Source organism: Amblyomma mixtum, chromosome 5 (assembly GCF_055824585.1).
Source record: "Amblyomma mixtum isolate Tamu chromosome 5, ASM5582458v1, whole genome shotgun sequence".
NCBI classification, from domain to species: Eukaryota; Metazoa; Arthropoda; class Arachnida; order Ixodida; family Ixodidae; genus Amblyomma; species Amblyomma mixtum.
Genome location: NC_143016.1, coordinates 40485021 through 40507947, shown reverse-complemented (window position 1 = coordinate 40507947; position 22927 = coordinate 40485021). Strand labels below are relative to the sequence as shown.

Below are 22927 nucleotides of genomic sequence, written 5' to 3'. Positions count from 1 at the left end.
CAACTCCTATGGCCTACTTTCAAGAATTAAAACACGTGTTAGCACAAATGTTAACCGCGGCAAAAAACCACTGCTACAAAGTTACACGACCATCATTTTTAAATACTAATCCTAGCAGATTTTGGCGCTGCCTAAGAAAAAGGAAGGGATAAATAAAATAAATGTAAATGAAACAATGTAAGTTGACAGCCAGGAAATATCGGATTCCTTTAATCTTTATTTTAAAAGTGTATTCACTGCGAAATCAGTCCTCAGGAAATCGAAACAATGTATTGATGCTAGAAATATTCCTCTAATCTCAGCTGAAGGTGTGTTATCATTGCTACGTCAACCTGATATCAAGAAAGGCTGCGGAGCTGACGGCATTGCAAACACCTTTTTAAGGCGCTATGCTTTACAGATAGCTGAATATTCAGCTATCTGTATGTTTGCAGCTTCCTTACGCTCAAGTGATCTCTTCACTGACTGAAAAGTAGCACGAATAGAACCTATTCACAAATCAGGCGTTCGATCAGTTTCAGTCACTACCGGCATGTATCATTTCAACACCATACCGGGTGTTTTTTTTTAGTAGGTCCAAAATTTTTTAAAAAAGGTAAATTGCTTTAGATTTATTTTAGCACTGGGGCTATACTGGAGGCTACGGTGGGCGCCAGGCAAGAGGAAAACTGCTTTATTTAGTTCACTGATTAACTAAATATGTTAATAAACTTTTCTAATTTTTATTTTAGGGGTTATGTTGTATTCGCAGAATTGAAGATCGTCCTCCAAACAGTCTAACCGAGAAAAAACAATTTCAATTAAAAATTTTTCACGCACGTTACGAGGCGCGAAAAAGTCACCCTGGCAGGCATCTTCACACCGTATCTCAGCGGCGGTGAGCGCCTCTGACGTAGTTCGCTCCGCCCTGCGCTTTGCGTCGTCACACGGCTGATATCACCTGAAGCCTGGACGGGCGGCCTGCGCTATCGCTGCTTGTTTCGATTCGCTCCGCGGCCTCACGGAATGCCGCGTTGGAACAAAAACGCACTGACACAAAGCGCAGGGCGGAGCGAGCTACATCACAGACGCTGTGTTACAGTGTCAAGCTGCCTACCAGGGTGACTTTTTCTCGCTTCGTAACGCGCGCAAAAAATTTTTTCATAATTTTTTTTTTCTTGGCTGGACTGTTTGGGAGACGATCTCCAATTCTGCTAATACAACATATCCCCTAAAATAAAAATTATAAAAGTTAATTAACGTATTCTGTTAATCAGCGAACTAATTAAAGTAGTTTGCCTCTTACCTGGCCTCTGCCGTAGCCCTCAGTATAGCCCCAGTGTTAAAATAAATCTAAAGGAATTTACCTTTCTTCCAAAAATTTGGACCTTCTAAAAAAAAAAAAAACACCCGGTATGGCCAAGCGGGCGTGTTGGTCGCGCTTTCCTTACATTGCCTTGGTTCCTGCGATTAAGCCTTCGGTGGTGAGTCAGCGCTTGTCCCGTGTTTCCTCCGCTTTCCGTCTACGTCTTTCCCGCTGTTTGCCCTTACGAACTGCCTCAGTTATTGGCAGCTGTTACAGACTTTTAAAACATATACTGCCAGGTGTCATCAGATATTTTCTAATACAGGGCACACTATCCCTGTTCATACATGGATTCCGAAAAAGAACGTCAATAGAATGCCGTTCATGAGTTATCTATTCGTGACAATTCGGGACAAATAGACATTCTTAGACTTCGCAAAGGACTTCGATAGACTTCCGAACAAGAAAATGATAAACTGGAGCTTATGGGTCTTCTCCAGTATAAAGGTCAGTGGATTGATGGATATTTAGAAAACAGAAAACAGTCTGTAGCGGCGAATAAGGATGTTTCTGATTCCCTGGATGTCACTTCTGGTGTACAGCAAGGTAGCGTGCTCGGTCCCTTACTGTTTCCTATATATATGAAATATTTGCCTGATGTTGTCCCTATTTCTGTTGAAATAAGATTATTTGCAGATGACTGCATTTCGTTCAGCAGATAAGAAAAACACGTTTCATCATGGTGTTCCCCAAGATTATTTGACGGTTATTGACCGATGGTGTATGGAGTGCGATACGAGATTGAACATAAAGAAAACTGTAGTACTACATGCTAGGAAAAGAATCATAATAGGTCATTCCATTACTCTTTGCAAGGCTCCGACGTTCAAGAAGTATCCAGCCACAAGTATTTAGGATTCACACTTACCGGTCAATTAACCTGGTCCACGCAAATTGCACAAATTGGTTCCACACCTTTCTCAACTTTATTTTTTTAACAGAAAGTTAGCTGCTCCCCCTCCCCCCCTCCCCCTCGCCTCCGTATTGAGCTTTTGGTTCTTAACACTTTCCTCCGGACTGAACTCGAGTATCCCTCTATCATTCGGGATGCGCACGTGAAAAAGGACATAAACTGTCTTAAAATGATTAAAAAAAAAGTCAGGTTTATTTGCCACAATTACTGTAGATTTGATTCTCCTACAAAGAATATGACAGAAAATAAGATCCCGCTTCTTTTAGCCCGTCGCAAAATAAACCGAATTTTGTTCTTTCGCAAAAATCTCTCAGAAAAAGTAAATATTCCATTGTCTAATTTTATTCAGCCTTCAACTGCCAGGTGAACACTAGGGAACAGAAGCGGCAGCCAATCTGTGCCCAAACAAATTCATTCAAGTACAGTTTCTTCCCCAAAACCATCTCCGATTGGAATTTACTTCTAGAACCACTTCTCATTCATCAGGCATTCGAAGAGAATTTGCTTGCTGAGATTGTTTCATGTTGTGTTATTATTATTTGTGTTTGTTTGTTCTCACCGATCTGTGCTGTGTTATTCTATTTGCACACCTAAATCAAGGCGTGATTGTTATGTACTATTCCCCTCGCGCTTGGGCCACATCGGCCTCTAGTATCTTGAAATAAATAAGTATATTAACTGCCCACCGTGGCAGGTATCATTAAGGTCTGGTCGCGAGAGGCATCGTTGGTGTTCTGTGTGTTTTTACAAGCGCAGGTGTAAACTTCGACCCGGTTCAGTCTGGCGAAAAAAAAAAAAGATTTTGCAAAATTGTTGAGCCTGATTATTTTCCTTAGTCAACTGCCTTGTAGTACTCGTTGAAGCAATTTTCAATTCAAATACAACTTTCTTATGCGTCGAAAACAATGGGCAACGGATAGGTACAGCATTGGAGGTTTTTTAAAGGACTCATTGGTACGAATGTGTCCCTCTACTTTTTTTTTTGTACAAAACCAATGAGCGAAACGGCTTACAAGTGACGTAATCCAATTTCAGGAGTCATTCTGGGAAGAATCGTTGCATTTGTATGCATGCTTCACATGAATACAGCTTGCGCCTTACAAAAGGCTGAGGCAGTGTCCCTTTAAGGCAACAGCACGGCGCAACAACAACTGCGCTCTTGAAATTGTCATCTCGCTTTTATACTATCCAGTTTTATCCGAACTTCTTCAGTCGACTCCGAAACTTTACGCTCAGTGGCGAGAGCTGCGGAGACAGGGGGTAACTGACCTTGGCAGTTCCCCTTGGCGTTGCTCCAGCTTGATTGCAGTGCCGCTGTGAAAACACAGGTTGTTACGAAACTATACAGATGTAGGCGGAAAGTCGGTTGACACAGCGGCGCAAAAATCCTTGGTGCTTTTTTATCCTGCTTTTTATTTCCTTTCCAGCGCTGCCGAGACCGCCGTGAGCGAATCCGAAAGTATGGAGGACTAAACGGTCGTGCTTCTAGTGTTTTTTTTTCTTCTTTCATTGTGACTTTTGTCAGCGCCGCAGCAACAGCTCCGACGCACTCCGAAGTGCACCTCTATGTTTTTGCGCTGCGCCTTGAAATACCAAATTCTCTCGTGTAAAGAAAGCACTCGCTAATAAACGCCTTACAAACTTTAGTCATTTAAATTTGGGAAAATTTCGATCAACCAGAACGTAAGATTTACACCGGGTACAACTGCCTCCTATATCAACATCATTTCTATTTATAGCAAAATACATGAAATATGCAAATTAATGCGGTGTATCTTGATATCAAATCGCTCATTTAATTGTACGAAAGTTCTGCATGAACCGCTCGGTGCGGCACATTACAACGGGAACAATAAGCTGGGAAAGCGTGAACGACAATCAGGGATTGTTTTTTTATGCGCTAGCACCACGGAGTGGCTAGAAAAGTGGCTTCCAAAAAAACCCGTTACGTGTTTGTCTGAAGACAGCCAGACCTGCAGAAATAAAATATACATTGCCGCGACTGCCCCGCGCTCGGGTTTCGAACCAGCGGCGACGCGAACAGATCAGCTTTGCTGGCCACTGCACGAGAGCGCTATGCTCTCTATTATTTTTATTGCGAAAGCAATACTACTCCCAAGAACGGCCTTTCGCGTAGCGGCGGCCAATTAGCACGTTTGACCTTTAGGATGACCCCTGACGTCATACCATGCCTAGTGACGTTGTAGCGTCACGTCATACCAGGAGCGAGAGACGGACTACCAACTCGGCCCGTCGGGTAACGGCGGCTGCTTGCCACGGCGCGCCGCGCTCCTCCCGCTAGAGGGCTAGAGGCGCTGGTGACGTTTAGCGTGACGTCATACCAGGAGCGAGAGACGGGCTACCAACTCGGCTCGTCGGGTAACGGTGGCCGCTTGCCACGGCGCGCCGCGCTCCTCCCGCTACAGGCGCTAGTGACGTTAAGCGTGACGTCATACCAGGAGCGAGAGACGGGCCACCAACTCGGCTCGTCGGGTAACGGCGGCCGCTTGGCACTGCGCGCCGCGCTCCTCCCGCTACAGGCGCTAGTGACGTTAAGCGTGACGTCATACCAGGAGCGAGAGACGGGCTACCAACTCGGCTCGTCGGGTAACGGTGGCCGCTTGCCACGGCGCGCCGCGCTCCTCCCGCTACAGGCGCTAGTGACGTTAAGCGTGACGTCATACCAGGAGCGAGAGACGGGCTACCAACTCGGCTCGTCGGGTAACGGTGGCCGCTTGCCACGGCGCGCCGCGCTCCTCCCGCTACAGGCGCTAGTGACGTTAAGCGTGACGTCATACCAGGAGCGAGAGACGGGCTACCAACTCGGCTCGTCGGGTAACGGTGGCCGCTTGCCACGGCGCGCCGCGCTCCTCCCGCTACAGGCGCTAGTGACGTTAAGCGTGACGTCATACCAGGAGCGAGAGACGGGCCACCAACTCGGCTCGTCGGGTAACGGCGGCCGCTTGGCACTGCGCGCCGCGCTCTTCCCACTAGAGGCGCTGCATATGCAGTATAAAACACCTGCTTTCGCAACCTACCAGGCTTAACCAAAGCTAAGCCCCCGCCAATTTTTTAACATGTTATCGCCGCAACCGGTGACGCCACTCTCTCGCGGTGTGCATTGCACGTAATCGTCTTCCTCAGCTTTCTTCCGTGCACAATGTATTAGGATGGTTTATGGTTTATGGGGTTTAACGTCCCAAAGCGACTAAGGCTATGAGAGACGCCGTAGTGAAGGGCTCCGGATATTTCGACCACCTGGGGTTCTTTAACGTGCACTGACATCGCACAGTACACGGGCCTCTAGAATTTCTCCTCCAAAGAAATTCTAGCCGCCGCGGCCGGGATCGAACCCGCGTCTTTTGGGTCAGCAGCCGAGCACCATAGCCACTGAGCCACCGCGGCGGCTACAATGTATTAGGAACCCATCGCAATCGCAGTGCCCTTTTAAGTTGCGTTAAGCAGCCCCAAAATTTTACAGTGTGTCCATATTAGGACCTCTATTATTTTTAGTTTACATTAATTATATATCCCAAATATTAGATTCACCTGATCTTATAATGTACGCGGACAAGAACCTTTTTTTTCACTGACGCTTCACTGCCTGCCCTAGAAAGTATGAGCAATATTTACGTAACTAGATTACATATGTAGTTGAAGGCAAACAGTCTCATCCTAAACCTGAAGAAAACTACCTACATTATATTTAGGCTCACCGGTATTGCTGAACGCTACGCGGTTAATATTCATTACGTCACATAATAATTGATAGAGTCAGCAGTCTCAAATTCCTCGGTGTCTGGTTTTCCGAAACACTTTCTTGGAATAATAGCGTTAGTTATCTTATATCTGATCTATCTAGAACAGTTCGTTGCCTTTACAGAATCGCCCATCTCGCACCTAAATGGTTGAAGTTATCTATGTACTATGCACTTTTTTTTTGTTCCAAATTGTCTTATTGTAGTCTCGTCTGGGGCACTACGACTAAAAGAAATTACAACAACTTGATACTTGTAGAAAAGAAAGCTTTACGAGCAATCGCACGGCATTACGGTCATCCTCAGTATTTGGCTACGGCACCTCTCTTCCTTTTTAAAGCAGATCAGGTACATTTTTATCGTTTGTTCGAACACATCTACAAAAACCGGCTGTGTAATACAATTCCAAACAATTCCTCATCACAGTATTGCCTCCGAACGCACAGAAAACTAGCCCCTAGGACTCGTGACTACTACGGGAAACGGAAAATGAACTATCAAGCACCTACCGCCCTAAATAATTTTTCGGGTGATCTTTATTCTATGGGGTTTCTCTCAAACAATTTAATTCAATTACTAAACGCTACTTGATGCAAAACGACATGTTTATTCATTAAAATGAATCGAAGACGACGACGAAGCAGCGGTGGACTCTCGCGGGGGCGGTGGTGGTGGTGAAAACATTTATTAAATCATAGGGAGAGGTGTTGGGGGTCGTGACCTCAAGGGTCACGCCCTTACAACCACTAGGTGGGATGCCTAGACAGGTACCCCATTGGCGTTTGCCGCAGCCCGGGCGCGCTGCGTTAAGGCCCTTTGGGCCTCGAGGGTGCAGCAACCGGACAGGGTCGCCTCCCAGTCCTCTCGGGTGGGGTTTGGGATAGGGGGTAGGGATGGGTTCTGCTGGCAGGCCCACACCATGTGGTAAGTGTCAGACACCTCCCCACAGTGTGAGCACCGCCCGTCGAATTGAGGATCGAAATGTTGCAGAGTTGCCGGGCACAACATCGTGTTGGTGAGCAGGCGCAGGAGTACCCGCTCGTTGACCTTCCCCAGCCCTTTGCACGGGGTGGGAAGAGTTTGGTGCGTGGATTTGTAATACTCGCATATTTCTTTAAAAGTATAAATCGGATTGAAATCAGTGTCCTGGTCGGCGTCGGGTCCCGTGGGAAATGCCCGGAGAGATTGGTTGGTTGGTTTATGGGGTTTAACGTCCCAAAGCGACTAAGGCTATGAGAGACGCCGTAGTGGAGGGCTCCGGAAATTTCGACCACCTGGGGTTCTTTAACGTGCACTGACATCGCACAGTACACGGGCCTCTAGAATTTCTCCTCCAAAGAAATTCTAGCCGCCGCGGCCGGGATCGAACCCACGTCTTTCGGGTCGGCAGCCGAGCACCATAACTGCTGAGCCACCGCGGCGGCCCGGAGAGAGAGCGCGCGGGCGGCGACGTCGGCTGCCTCATTTCCGTGGACGCCTTGGTGACCTGGAGCCCAAACGAGAGATCGGTGCGCGGGATCCGAGTCTCGGCTACAATTTTGGTAAATGCGATAAGCTAGGGGAGTAACCCACCCTTGCGTGACGTTACGGCAAGCCCCTCGCGAGTCGGTGATTATGTATTTGGAGGAGGTGTGAGAGGCTGCCAAAGCGATGGCAACCTCTTCTGCGTGAATTGCTGACTGGGCCTTGAAAGTAAGGGCGTCTACTGTTTTACCCTCGTGGACAACCGCGGCCGTGTACCATCCCTTGGGGTCCGGGCCGGACGCGTCCACGTAGAAGACTCCTGGTTTGCTCCGAAAATGGCGGTCTAAGGCTTCCGCCCGCGCCAGGCGCCTGCCATTATGATCCTCTTTGGACATATTGGTAGGGAGAGGCCGCACGTGGAGGGCGCGTCTCCAGTGTACGGGAAGGCGGCATCTCTCCTCTGTAAATTGAGTGTGCTGGATGTGAAGTCGGGCTAAAAGACGGCGACCCGACCCTGCCTTTGTGAGACGAGTGCATTGGTTGTTGAGGTGGGCCTCCCGAAGCTCCCTGAAAGTGTTAACCACTCCCAGTGCCAAAAGGCGGCTGGTAGAGGTAGAGACCGGGAGGTCCAGCGCTCGTTTCATGATTTTGCGGAGGATGACCTCGAGGGCATCCTCTTCCTGTTTCCGCAGGTGGAGATAGGGAGTCGAATGAAAGATTCGACTGGTCACGAATGCGTTCGCCAGCCGCAAGGCGTCTTTGCATCGTAACCCACCGCGCTTGTTGGAAACCCGGCGGACCATGCGGCCCACCTGGTCCCCCACCTGCCGGAGCTTGGCGAGTGTTGTGTCGCAGCGTCGCTGGTTGTGTATGAAAAGTCCGAGGACTCTGATTTCCTTGGATTCGCGAATGGGACCGCTTTGCAACGAGAGATTGATTTGGGTCGAGCATGTGCGCGAGGGACGCAAATGCACGAATTCCGATTTCTGCGGGGAGCATTGCAGACCACAGTCTCGAGCATAGCGGTCCACTATGCTGGCGGCCGTTTGCAGGCTGGTCTCCATATCCCCCAGGCGCCCTTGCGTAGCCCAGATGGTGATGTCGTCGGCGTACAGCGCGTGCTGGACCCCTTCGACCGCACCCAGTAGGGCGGGTAGGCGCATCATGGCAATGTTGAATAGCAGAGGGGACAGCACCGCGCCTTGTGGAGTCCCCCTCGTGCCGAGCAGGAAAGGTCCGTGCTCTTCGTCCTGTATTCTGATGTAGGATAGTCTGTCCGTGAGAAATTGTTTAACGTAATTGAAGGTATTGGTGCCGCAGTGAGTTTGACTCAAATGTGTGAGTATGATCTCGTGAGTTACGTTATCGAACGCTCCTTTCAGGTCGAGCGCAAGGACTATTTTATCGTTTTGGAGGTGTGTAATGGGGTTCAAGATTTCGCGGTCGAGTTGGAGCAGGACATCCTGTGCGGATCTATGTGGGCGAAATCCGAACATTGTGTCCGCGAAGGTGTTGTGTTGTTCGAGGTACTCGGACAGCCGATCCCGCACCATCGTCTCCATCAATTTGCCCACACACGAGGTGAGAGAGATGGGGCGGAGGTTGTCCGTGTCGATCGGTTTTCCGGCCTTCGGGATGAAGGTGACAAGGGCCGTTTTCCAGTCAATGGGGAGCGGGGTTTCCCCCGTCCATATCGCATTGATGTATTCTAGAAGGCACTGGTATGCTGAATCAGGAAGGTTCGCCAAAAGTTTGACGGTGACCTTGTCCCGGCCCGGCGCGGTGCCCCTCTTCATTTTGGCCAGACCCGCCCGCAGATCGTGAAGCTACGACTCGACGCGCCCGCCTCTTGTGACCACCCCCGTCCATCGTGCCAGCCGGAGGATCCGAGGCCTGTCCTCCGAGGCCCTCCCTGTTGTCAGCGCGCCTTCAACTACCATTCCACTCATGGCGACGCCACTGCCCGCCCTGCCTACGACCGTCCCTGCAGCCAGCCCCACCTATCTCACCCTTCAGACTCCACGCACGCCTAAGCCCTTTCACGGTGACCTGTTTGAAGATGCCGAAGACTGGTTGGCTCACTACGAACGGGTCGCGACCTTTAACTGCTGAGACGACGCTACAAAGCTGCGTAACGTGTACTTTAACCTTGAAGACTCTGCACGAACGTGGTTCGAAAACCATGCGACTACTTTCTCTACGTGGCCGGACTTTCGACGTCAGCTCCTGAGTACGTACGCCAACAGCGACCGCCGGGAGAGCGCAGAGCGTACACTGTCCTCTCGAGTTCAGCATCCCAATGAGGGTGTTGCCATGTAGGTCGAGGATGTGACGCGTCTTTGCCATCGCGCCGATCCGGCCATGCCTGAAGAAAAAAAGCTGCGGCACCTGATGCGCGGCGTAAAAGAGCAGCTCTTTTCCGGCCTCGTGCGGAACCCGCCCAACACCGTCGCGGAGTTTCTGGCCGACGCCGTGCACATGGAGAAATTGCTGCAGCAGAGATCCCATCAGTACGACCGGCAACTGCGTCAAACTTCGACTCTATCAACGTTGGACCGGTTCGACCATGAACCCAGGCCGAATCCGGACTCCCTTCGCGAACTCATCCGTTCCGTGGTCCGCGAGGAGCTGCAACACCTTCAAGCCACCTTTGCCCCTCGCGTCGATTCTGTCACCAGCGTCATCCGCGAGGAAGTCCGGCAGGCACTCAGGGCACAAGACGCTGCAGCTGTGCCGGCGCCGCAACCGACCACATACGATCTCGCGCCGTACCCGACTCCTGTCCAGCCAGTCACGTACGCGGACCCACCTCCTGGGCCTTCGCCTTACACCGCACCATTAGTCGCGGTGCACTCTGCCCAGCCGACTCCTTACTGGGCGGATCGGCGCCAGGCACCGCGGAAGACTGACCTCTGGCGGACTCCGGATCAATGCCCGCTCTGCTACCACTGTGGTGAGGCCGGCCATCTCTACCGGCGGTGCCCGTATCGCGGAACGGGACCACGCGGTTTTTCCATCGACAGCCCCCGTCCACGCCCTGGAGAGCGCCCTCAAGACATCGCTGAGTATGTCACCCGCCAACGTAGTTCACTGTATCCTCCGCGCCGCGAGTCGCGATCGCCCTCTCCACGCCGGTCTTCGCCCTCTGGGTCCCGTTTCGCCCCAGGACAACGTGGCTCCTCGAGCCCTCGTCGGGAAAACTAGCTCCGGCGGCCTTTGGAGGCGAGGCCGCCGAACGCCGTTCCGACGCAAAGCTTCCACCGCCGCAGCAACTGAATCGCCCCGACGTCGCACGCCGCATCGCTGCACAGTTTTCCCCGACGCGCCTTTCGTATCGCCGCGATGCCGCAACCCCGATCGCCGACCCACTTCCGCCGCCGTACCGACCCAATCGCCCCGACGCCGAACGCCGCATCGCCGAAGAGTTTCCCCCAACGCAACGCTTGAATCGCTCCGACAGCGCAACCCCAGTCGCCGACCAGGTTCCGCCGCCGCACCGACTGAGTCCTCCACAACAGCCATCGACGGGCCGTGCTGAAGGCAGGGTCTCCTTGGATATCCCTGTTCTCGTCGACACAAAGGAGGTCAGTGCGTTGGTCGATACGGGCGCAGATTACTCTATCCTTAGCGGACGGCTTGCGACGGCCCTGAAAAAAGTGACGACACCCTGGGTCGGCCCCGACATACGCACGGCAGGCGGACATCTTGTCGCACCACTCGGCATGTGTGCGGCCCGGGTTACGGTTCGAGGCTGCACATTCGTTGCCACTTTTCTTGTTCTCCGCGAATGTTCTCGCGATGTCATCCTTGGCATCGACTTTCTTCGCGAGCAGCACGGTGCTATCATAGACCTGCCGAACCGCTTGGTGACGTTTTCTACCGCAATGGCTACAGAAGAACCTGCGCACCAGGGTTCTCGGTCCGCCCTGCGAGTCGCCGACGATAACGTTACGGTACCACCACGTGCCAGCATTCTCGCTAGAGTTACCTGCAACGAGCCACATAGGGGACTGCGGGTTGTCGAGCCTAATGTCTCCCTCGTACTCACTAAGGGGGTTGCGGTGGCAAGGGGCCTTGGATCCCTTCATGACGGTTGTACAGAGGTCCTTGTCACCAACTTCTGCAATGAGCATCGACATCTGTTCCGTGGCACAGCCATCGCTTACGTCGACCATGTTCAGGAAGTGGCCGAATGCTTTGCTTGTGCGGAGGACACACCTGGAGCTGACGCCGAAGCGGTCACCAACGTAGACATAAATCCAGGCCTTCCACCCACTGAAAAGAGGCAACTCCAGGACCTCTTGCGGGAGTTTGGTGCGTGTTTCACGTCGTCGTCTAAAGTGCGCCAAACGTCGATAGTTAAACACCGCATTATCACGCATGAAGGAGCCCGACCCATCCATCAGCAGCCCTATCGTGTGTCCCCTCGTGAGCGAGATGCTATTCAAACATAGGTCGAAGAGATGCTCACAGACGGCGTCATCCAACCGTCAAGCAGTCCGTGGTCGTCTCCTGTCGTCCTCGTGAAAAAGAAAGACGGGACACTACGGTTCTGCGTAGACTACAGGAAGCTGAACAGTGTGACCAAGAAAGATGTGTACCCGCTCCCGCGTATCGACGACTCCCTCGACCGACTTCGTCAAGCCAAGTACTTCTCTTCGGTCGACCTCAGAAGTGGTTATTGGCAGATAGAGGTTGATGAGAGGGACCGTGAGAAAACTGCCTTCATCACACCGGACGGGCTGTATGAATTTCGTGTCCTCCCATTCGGGCTCTGCTGTGCTCCTGCCACGTTCCAAAGAATGATGGACACCGTTCTCACCGGTTTGAAGTGGCAGACCTGTCTTGTTTATCTTGATGATGTCATCATTTTTTCCGCAACGTTCACGGAACATCTGCACCGCCTCAGGACTGTCCTCAAAGCCGTTCGATCCGCCAACCTCTCCCTCAAACCAGAAAAATGCCACTTTGGGTTCACCGAATTTAAGTTCCTCGGGCACGTCATTAGTGCTGACGGAATCCGCGCTGACCCCGAGAAGCTTGCTGCCGTTGCTGCCTTCCCGGTTCCCGCCCACAAAAAAGCAGTCCGACGCTTCCTGGGCCTGTGCTCCTACTATCGCCGCTTCATTAGAAACTTCGCGCCCAGCTCGCCAGCCCCCTGACACTCCTAACCCGTGATGACACGTCATTTTCCTGGGGCAACGAACAGCAGACTGCCTTCGACGAGTTACGACGCCGACTCCAATCGCCGCCCATCCTGGCACATTTCGACGAAGATGCTGACACGGAGGTGCACACGGATGCGAGCAACGTCGGTCTTGGCGCTGTTCTAGTACAGCGGCAAAGTGGCGTCGACAAAGTAATTGCCTACGCCAGCCGCGCACTGTCGCGCGCCGAGTTGAACTACTCTACTACGGAAAAAGAATGTTTGGCGGTAGTCCGGGCCGCCGCTAAGTTCCGCCCATACCTGTATGGTAGACCGTTTCGTATCGTCACCGACCACCACTCGCTGTGCTGGTTGAAAAATTTAAAGGACCCTTGCGGCCGCCTAGCACGTTGGGCTTTACGCCTGCAGGAATTCGATTTCACCGTCACCTACAAGTCAGGCCGGAAGCACACCGACGCTGACAGCTTGTCACGCGCTCCCGTCGAACCTCCTCCAGAAGGCACCACCGATGATGATAGCTTTCTTGGAGCGGTCAGCACGTCTGAGCTCGTTTCCAGACAGCGTGCCGACGCCGAGCTGGGTCTGCTCATCGAACATCTCGAAGGCGGGCGCCCTGAAATACCACGATACCTAGCTCGTGGACTATCATCGTTCTGCCTGCGGAGAGGGGTGCTTTATAAAAAGATCTCTACTTCAAGTCCGACAACTTACCTGCTCGTCATACCGCCCGATCTCCGGGATGAAGTCCTCCTTGCCTGCCATGATGAACCGACTTCCGGCCACCTTGGAGTTACACGCACCTTATCCCGAATCCGGAAGAAATATTACTGGCCCGACCTAACTTCAAGTGTCAAGCATTATGTCCGGACATGCCGGCAATGCCAGCGGCGGAAAAAACCCGCGCTCAAGCCTCCTGGACTGCTTCAGTGCATCGAGCCACCACAAATACCATTCGACAAAGTCGGCATGGACCTTCTGGGGCCATTTCCTCTCTCGTCGTCCGGTCACAAGTGGATCGTAGTCGCCGCAGACTACTTGACCCGCTACGCTGAAACAAAGGCCCTTGCTCGAGGTACTGCCGCCGAAGTTGCCCACTTCTTTATGCGCGACATCGTGCTTAGACACGGCGCCCCATCGGCCATCATTACTGACCGAGGCAAGGCGTTTACAGCCCGACTCCTACGAGACGTCTTAACGCTTAGCCATACTGCGCATCGACCAACAACAGCGTATCATCCCCAAACCAATGGTCTAACGGAACGGCTCAACAAAACATTGGCGGACATGATCTCGATGTACGTCGACGTTGAACACAAAACCTGGGATGAGGTCTTGCCGTACGTCACCTTCGCATATAATACCGCGACGCAGGAAACCACCCAGTTCACCTCGTTCCGTCTCGTGTATGGCAGAGAGGTCCGCATGATGCTAGACGCCATGCTGCCGTATGGCGACGCAGAGCTCCCCCTTGAAGCAGGCCACTTCGTGGAACAAGCAGAGCAGGCCCGTCAGCTGGCCCGCTTGCACATCAAGGACCAGCAATCCGCCGATGCCCGACACTATAATCTTCGGCACAGGGACGTGCACTACGAGCCCGGCGACCACGTGTGGGTGTGGACACCCGTGCGCCGCAAGGGATTGTGGGAAAAGTTTATAAATAGGTATTTTGGCCCGTACAGAGTCCTGCGCCGCCTGAACAGCGTCAACTACGAAGTTGTACCCCATGGAACTGTGATCGTCGGCCCTCAGCGTCAACGGCCTAAAATTGTGCATGTAGTGCGCTTAAAGCCGTACTTTTCGCGTGACTGAGCGCTGCGTTCACGCTGTGCTTCTTACCTTTTTCCCCTTACCCCACGTGTGACCTTGACTCTCGCCGCATCTCATCTAGCGCACATTGCATAGTTCATCTCACCCCTATTCTTCTTGTTTTTGCTCCTCCTCCTCTCACTGTACATACCCCATTCCACATCGAGACGATGTTTGCTTTCGCGGGGGGGAATAATGCCACGCGCCTAGCGCGCCGCGCGGCCTCCGCGCTGAATCGAAGGCGACGACGAAGCGGCGGTGGACTCTCGCGGCGCGCTTGTTCTGTTTGGTGTCGTGGAAGCTGGCTCTATAATTAAAAGAAGGCTCCCAGTCTTGGGTTCTTGCCGACGCCTACCTTCGCGGCTCCTCTGGTCGTGACAATATATTTCAATGACGTTCTCACACGATCTTAGCATGCGTAAAAAATACAGCCCCTTTTTTGTGTCTGATCAATATTACTACCGTTGAAGAGACTTGTATATTTCACCGATTTATTTTATGTGCCCAAGCGAAATCTGGTTTTAGGTCATATTTTTGTTCCTCCGCTGTGATCATGTTTCATGCAGTGTGCTAGCCCCCTTCTTTTTGTTTTGCTGTGTAATACGTTGAATTTTTGTTTGCTTTGTAACATGTTTAATTTTTTCTCCCCTGCTGCACTGTACTGCGAACTCTACAAGGAAGCTGGGGCCTCGTCAGACACTACAGGCCTGTTTCTTTCTTGGTTAGAAAGAAATAAAGCCCTTGACTTGATTTGATTTCACATTGGATTGAAGCTTGTTCTCTTCACCTATTCACCTATAGCAACTTGGTACACTGTTCGCCAAGGGTGTCTTATAGCCGAACGACCGGGCCTGGTTTCAGCACAAATTTGGTACTAATTCAACTTTTGTGCAGGCGTGCAGGTCCGGTCGACGGCCGGATAGCAGCTATTGGACGCCTGAACGTGACGTATTTGAGGCCTCACTTACTGGCATTTGCCAGGTCAAAGATGGCCGTCCACGAATCGAAGTGGGAAGCGGGGCGCAGATGGTGGTGGCTGTTCTGCGAAACATGTTACATTGGTCGCATGTTGCTGTCAGAAGTGTTCAGAGCGAATGTGAGCTTCGCCGCCAGCAGCAGTTCACCCCCCCCAGTGTCCAAATCTGAAAAGCTCCCTACGCACGCCGTGTTTTCGGAATGGTGAAATGAACTTGCAGCTATCCAGCCAGTCTCACTCGTTACGGCGTTGTTTCTGCGACATATCCATACTGTACTGTACTGTACTGTACTGTACTGTACTGTACTGCACTGTACTGTACTGTACTGTGCTTGAAAACTGCCGCCTGTACGACCAGACCTTTCCGGAAACGATGTTTTGCGCACGCGAAACGATCTTGACTGCTTGCTGCCCGTATCAATGGAAGCGTTGCACTATGCTGCCCCTTGGCGCTCCTTGCGATACATACCGTGCCATATCGTAGGGTACCTTATCGTACCGAACCATATGATACCACTTAGGCTCCCAATAGTACATCATGAAGTATACTCGTATGTATACCGAACATTCTACTTCTAGAAGATAGGGAACTGCAAATTCTCCTAGAAGACAAGATACGATAGAAGGATGGCTGGTCGTTCTTCTTTCACATTTTGACCTGATTATTTTATCAACTAGTCGAGCAGAATATTTTGCTCAACTTTGTGCTCGGTAACATTGATAACTTTCCAGTAAAAATTCTCTCTTGTATGCTGGCTGACCGATATCCTGGTCCTTTATCTCACTGAAAACGCAAAGGCGATTCTGGAAATCTGCCGTTGAAACTTAAGGACAAAACCCTGGTCCGATCAACGAAGAGTTTTCCTTTCTCTTTGTTTTTTTTTTCACGCAGAAGTTAGCCCCGCCGTTTTGGTTTCCTGAGGTATTTTCGGGGAAAGTGGAAGAAACCATGAGTTATGCACTCGGGCCGTAATCATTACGTAAAGTGCAGTTGCCTTCACTGTGACCCACTGCATAACCGCAGAAAGTTGTGAAGCTCAGATTAGAGTTACTACAAGGACAATGGCCAAATTTGAAGGCGGAGTGCAGCAGTTTCCTGCGATTTCGCCGGAAGTTGTGCAACCGGCTCGCGAAATACGAGCGGACGACCGACCCAGCTGCGTTGCCCACAAAACATAGAAAAACACCAAACATGAAAATAATTACCAATTACCATAGCTAATCAATTATCACAGGCATGATTAATGAGTTAGACAGGCAGAGCAGAACGGTGGGGCTAAAAGTTAACGTGGAGAAAACCAAAGTAATGTTCAACAGTCAAGCATGGGAACAGCAGTTCGCAATTGGTAGTGAAGTGCTGGTAGTAGTAAGAGAATATGTGTACTTAGGGCAGGCAGTGACCGCTGATCCGGATCATGAAAGGGAAATAACTAGAAGAATAAGAATGGGGTGGAGCGCATGTGGCAGGTTCTTTCAGATAATGAATGGCAGTTTACCAATATCACTCAAGAGAAAACTATACAACAGCTGTATCTTACCGGTACTCGCCTATGGGGCAGAAATGTGGAGGTTAACAAAGAGGGTTCAGCTTAAGTTAAGGGCAACGCAGCGAGCTATGGAAAGAAAAATGATAATTGTAAAGTTAAAAGATCGGAAGCGGGCGGAGTGAGTGAGGGAATAAAGGCGGTTAATGACTTCCTAGTCGAAATCAAGAGGAAGAAATGGGCTTCGTCATGTAATGCGAAGCTAAGATAACCGGTGGTCCTTAAGGGTAACGGAGTGGATTCCAAGATAAGGCAAACGTAGCAGGGTGCGGCAGAAAGTTAGGCGGGCGGATGAGATTAAAAAGTTTGCGGGAATACGGTGGCCGCAACTGGCAAATGACCGGGTTAATTGGAGAGACATGGGAGAGGCTTTTGCCCTGCAGTGGGAGTAGTCAGGCTGATGATGATGATGATGAAGATGACTGCACTAAATCGCAGCTGAGCTCTGTGTGAAGAATTAGAACTTATTGCAAACGTTTGCATGGAGCCCATTTCAGGCATAGAGAATGATAGGTTCTGTTCACAAAAGAAGCTACGACGCAGTTTGGGCGTCTCTTTGGCGGAAGTATGACCTTGGATATTTCTTCGAATGACGTCACCGTAACGAGAAGGCGCTACATTTTCGCGCATTCCATTCATTCGTTTGCATTTTGCAGAAGGTGACGCGCATTCCGAGTCACTAAACCGGCACAAGCGTATAGCACCCCCAGCGACCCTCATTCCAGGGACTGCCGGTTATTTAGCTAGTGAGTGAGCGAGCGGGTGACATTTTATTACGCGACCCACGTCCGGGTTGCGAAGAAAAGTCAAAAGAGCTGCAATGGACGGACGTGGGTAGGGTGGTAAATATTTCATGAAGTTTAAAAGCTCACGCACGGTGCCATGTTTCTTTTTTCCTTCCTTTTGTCAAATTAACAAAAAAAAAATGATCGAGACGGAGCTGCACTGAAGCACTTTAACTCTGTGTTGCTCAACGTAACTTGCCACGTTCTCATAAACGATGGAGCCAATAAATGCATGGTTTAATATGACTTAGTAGAACGTTAAGTTGGGCGAGTTGGTATAGGTTCATGGTTGAAAAACAGCGCACAAAAGACTAGACACAAGAGTAAAGGCGACGACAGGACAAGCGCTGAACTCACAACTAAGGCTTTATTTCGAAAACCTGGGTATATAAGGAAGGCATAATCATGAGAACAAAATTGAACAAACAAAACTATGATAATGATAAAACTAGCGTGCGCCCGAAGCCCGAAGCTTGTTACTCATTGTAAGGGGTGCGCAGTGATGAAAAAGAAGAAGAAAAAGTGCACTGCTTTGTTAAGTCAAGCAATGGTGCTGTATTCTCACAGAGATCAAACCACGCGGGAAGTAGCAGAAGCATACTTCATCGCAACGGAGCAACGGGGCTGCGTTAGCAAACCTTCGGTTGCTTTAAGTGATAACGAGATCACGTTTCTTGGCGGTTTCTGGGCTTCGGGCGCACGCTAGTTTTATCATTATCATAGTTTTGTTTGTTCAATTTTGTTTTCATGATTATGCCTTCCTTATATACCCAGGTTTTCGAAATAAAGCCTTAGTTGTGAGTTCAGCGCTTGTCCTGTCGTCGCCTTTACTCTTGTGTCTAGTCTTTTGTGCGCTGTTTTTCAACCATGAGCATGGTTTAATGTTTCCTTGCTAGTCCACTGTAATAAGTAATTATGTAGAAAAAAAAATTGGAGTCGACACTTAAGCACCGTCTTAAGGGTATGACGCGATAACGTAGTGGGTTAATTCCCGTATATGCAGAAGGTCATTCTCCAATTTACATTCATAGATCCCTGGGAGTCCTCATACCCCTCCTGGCGCAGTCGTGCAGCGGGAAGCGTGGCGCCACTGCCCTAAAATGGCAGGTGCTTCCAGCAGTGGGCCTTGTGCGGCCCAGGTTTCTCTTCCTTAGCGACCAATAATTAATTTAACTGCCACCTGCCACGGCGGGCAGTTCGCTCACTCTCCGGCGGGCAGGTTGTGACGATGCCGCAAGGTCACGTTACCTGGAGGCCTACCTGCCTCCTAGGTTGCTATCTGGGGACCGCCTGCCAGAACCATGCCGTGATATTTCGCTCACAATGCCGACAACGCCGACACCGGATTTTCTGGTGAACGGAGTCCTTAAAGCTATCGAGTTAAAACTGCCTGCCGTGACGACTTCTAGAAACAACACCTACCTCATTTCTCATGAAAGTCTCTGCTGTGAAACTTCGTTAATTAGGACCTATAGGGACAGGGAAATACGCCCGCATTTTTTTAAGGTCAAATAATCGAAAACTGGCGAGAAACATTCGCATTAGAGTAAATTTTGCGAAAACATGGTCGATGAACTCGTCTGCTTTCCAAATGAAAATAGCACGGGAACAATGATTTTCGCAGTACCGTTAAAAGCATTACTGCGAGCACGTAGACGGGGATGTCGAAGCAGAAGGCATCTGCGACGGTGAAAAGCTGCAGTAGCGAAATCTCCTTACATCCAGCTGCGTTGCATGTGAGGAGGCTCGACCGCGCAAACTGTGAATAGCGCGTACGACGAAGGAACTAAGCGGACGGAAGCGTGGGAAGTTACAACGGCCAGGCGGCTCGTAAGAAGAACAAGATAATGCCATCAACGCGCCAAACAGCATCCGAGACCGTCCTTGGCTGGCTGCAGGCCGATCAACGGCAGATGAACACCGTCACCGTGGGCTGGCGCGAAGCTCACAAAAGCGAAACCGGAACACATTCTGTAAGCCTTAGTTGTCTTATACATACACGTGTAAATATATAATTATGCGTGCAATAGACGGAAAGACGCATAAAACGACATCGACACCGATGGCTCCCATCCCCTTTTTGAAGTAACCATGGTTTCGATTTTCTGAACACGTCCCTAAGAAATATATTGTCTACAGGTAGCAGGCGCGTCGCTATTCACATGCAGTTACATCATACCGTTTACCGCGCGTTTCTCTTTCCTCAAGCTGTGCTTAGCAAGTGGAAAGTAATGACAGAAGGGCGGAAAACTAGCATCGACGCGCCTTGCCAAGTCCTTCGATGAATGTCGCAAAAGAAGGCGTTCCCGCGATGCAAACGTTCCGCAGAGGGAGGGCAGCTGCGACAGAAAGAAAGAGAATGCGAGAGAGAGAAAGAACGGCCTTTAAAAGCGGCACGGCAACAGCGGCGTCGGGTTATTCCTTTCACGGACGAGTGAAAGCCGACACACGGGCAATGGGCAACGCGGAGGATATACGAGAGATGTCGAGTGCCGGCGCCGCTGTAGCATGGCATCCGGACGGAGACAGCCCTACGGTACCACCACGCCGTCTTGCGTTTCCGCTTCCGAAAATCTTCTGGGACCCCGTACACGGCGAGATCTCTCTTCACCCCGTTTCAGTCGCCATCGTGGACACGCCCGAGTTCCAGCGGCTCCGTCACATTCGGCAGCTGGGTCTGGTCTCCTATGTGTACCCGGGCGCCTCGCACAGCCGTTTCGAGCACAGCCTTGGCACGGCACACCTGGCAAGGCTCCTGGGGGCTCGCCTGCGAGACAACCAGCCCGAGCTGAACATCACCGAGAAGGAGCTACTGTGCCTGGAGGTGGCGGGCCTGTGCCACGACTTGGGCCACGGACCCTTCTCGCACGTCTGGGAGCGGTTCTACCGCAGTGGAGCCAGTGACAGGGGGCTTGCGCCGGTGTGGACTCACGAAGCTATGTCTTGTAAGCTCCTAGAACATCTCATTTCCGTCAATGGTCTGCAGGACGTCTTCGACGCTTGGGAGTTCCACTTCGGGCAAGGTTTAACCCAGCGCGACCTGAAACTTATTCAGGACCTCATCATGGCTAACTTGGAACAAGCAAAGCCTTCAAGGCGTTTCCTGTTCCAAATCGTGAGCAACAGCGACTCCGGTCTCGACGTGGACAAGTGGGACTACTATATGAGGGACTGCCACGCCGTGGGCGTGACCTGCGGTTTCCAGTACGAGCGGCTCGTAAGCAGCGCTCGGGTCGTACGGGGCCAAGACAGCGCGGCTCACATTGCTTTCCGCGACAAGGAAATAGGGAACGTGTATGAGATGTTCCGAACCCGCAGTAGACTCCATCACAGTGTTTACCGCCACCACTTCGTAGGCGTCGTCGAGGCCATGGTATGCGACGCACTTCGGCTGGCCGATGAAAAACTGCGATTTGCCGGGCACAGTGACAATCGTCGCCTGCGCATGTGGCAAACAACGCACGATGCCGCTCTTCCGGACTCCGGTCGAGAGGAGATGGAAGCGTTCGTTGCCCTTACTGACCATTCCGTGGAATTCTCGGTGCGCTACGGGGATTCCGGAGAATTCGATGTCGTGCAAGCCAAGGCTATCTGGAACGCTCTGGATTGCAGGTCTCGCAAGTCGGATTTCTTGTATCGTTTTTTGGGAAGCGTTCCCCACAAGGGTGACTTCACTCCCGAAGCTCTGCGCGCGTCGCTCTTAAGAGCTCTGCCAGAGGAAGTCCGACCACGGCCGCAGGACCTCTTCGTGAAGCTGGAGAACTTGCACTGGGGCCGTGCACGGGAGGATCCGGTCAAGAGCGTGCTGTTTTATCGGAAATCCCAGCCGGAAGTCGCAGTCAGAGTCGACCACCTGCGGAATTTGGGTTGCGCCGCCTTTCTGCCGTCAGAATTCGAGGACTCTCGCTGGCACGTTATCTTGCGGACGTGCCCCAAACCTGGTCTTGAGGAGCACCTGGAGCAGTGTTTGGATGCAGTAAGGGAGATGATGAGGAAGCAGCATCTGCTTGGGCAAGAATATGATGTAGCGAATATATAAGGCGATTTGCGTTCTGATGAATATACCTCCTTTTTACTCCATTCATACTTACACGTGCGAAGATTAGATTGAGTTAACCCGTGAGCTCGTTAGAAATTCGTGGTACTGATATGGCATTATGAAACCCCGGTGCTTTCTCCATGCCGGTGCTTCAATTAAACACTGTGATGCCAATAAATAATCATGGAAACCGGCATCAGGAATTCAGCGTAAAGCATTTACGATATATTTGATATATGCACATTTTTGACAGTGGTTTTTCATTGAAGCGGTTTGAACGGGATGTCTCCGCCTGTAGACTTATTTCAACGGCCCTTGTGTGCAGACAGGCGCTGAACTCGTAACGGATAAGCGCATAGTCATAAAACGCCGCATGGAGTTACAGTTTACGGCTGAACTTTGCTGGCCTCTCGTTCTTAAGCGTAGCGAGTGCACAGCCGCTGAGGTGTCATGATTATAATTTGTAAGTGACGAATATGGGATCTGAAATAAATGGGGACCGTCGAAGACTCCAAGGCTGCTAGAAATTCAGCAAAAGCACTCAAATATTCGTAATTAGCACGGCAAATAACTCGGCATCGTTATACACACTATTAGCATGACCAGGTACAAGTATGACCAGACAATCGCGTTCCTTGCGATGAATATAAACATTTCCTAGCCTAAAATCACCATCAGAACAAATTAGGTCTTTTGGAAAGAATGTTCGAGCAGGAGAGCAGGAGGAGAACCGGTGGCCGCGTCCGGACGCCTTTCACTGAGCGCAACTTGTTAAGTCCTTTCTTTCTTTAAGCCCCCCCTGCTCCAATTTAAAATTTCAAACCAGATTTAGACCTGTTTGACCACTTTTCACTCATTTTTATTCTCTCTCCCGTTGTGGTCGACGGTCTGAAAAAGAGGGAAGCTCGTGTCCCGTGCTCGCGCTGTTCACGAGCAGCCAGCTGTTTTAAAGCTGCCATTAATTTATGCTTTTCCTCCTGCCTAATAAAGTGCAGGGGCCATTCGCGGAAAACTGTCACCCTAACTTATGCGCAAGCTAAAAGTTTCATGAGAAACCTCCATAAGCCGTTCGAGAGGTCGCATGGAATGTTTTCCGAAAAATTTCCAAAGTTACAGCCCACTGGGTCTCC

At 51.0% G+C, this 22927-nt stretch overlaps 1 protein-coding gene across 1 annotated transcript; it reads left to right on the top strand.

Moving 5' to 3' along the window:
- Positions 1 to 20240: 20240 nt before the first annotated feature.
- On the top strand, positions 20241 to 21797 carry LOC149341861 (deoxynucleoside triphosphate triphosphohydrolase SAMHD1-like). Its single transcript, XM_089546707.1, has one exon. The coding sequence runs from the start codon at positions 20241 to 20243 to the stop codon at positions 21795 to 21797; it is 1557 nt and encodes a 518-aa protein (XP_089402833.1).
- The last annotated feature ends 1130 nt before the right edge of the window (positions 21798 to 22927 follow it).

Bases quoted from the DNA above. Each gene is read 5' to 3' on its own strand.
- LOC149341861 (XM_089546707.1), top strand. From the start codon at position 20,241: ATGTCGAGTGCCGGCGCCGCTGTAGCATGGCATCCGGACGGAGACAGC.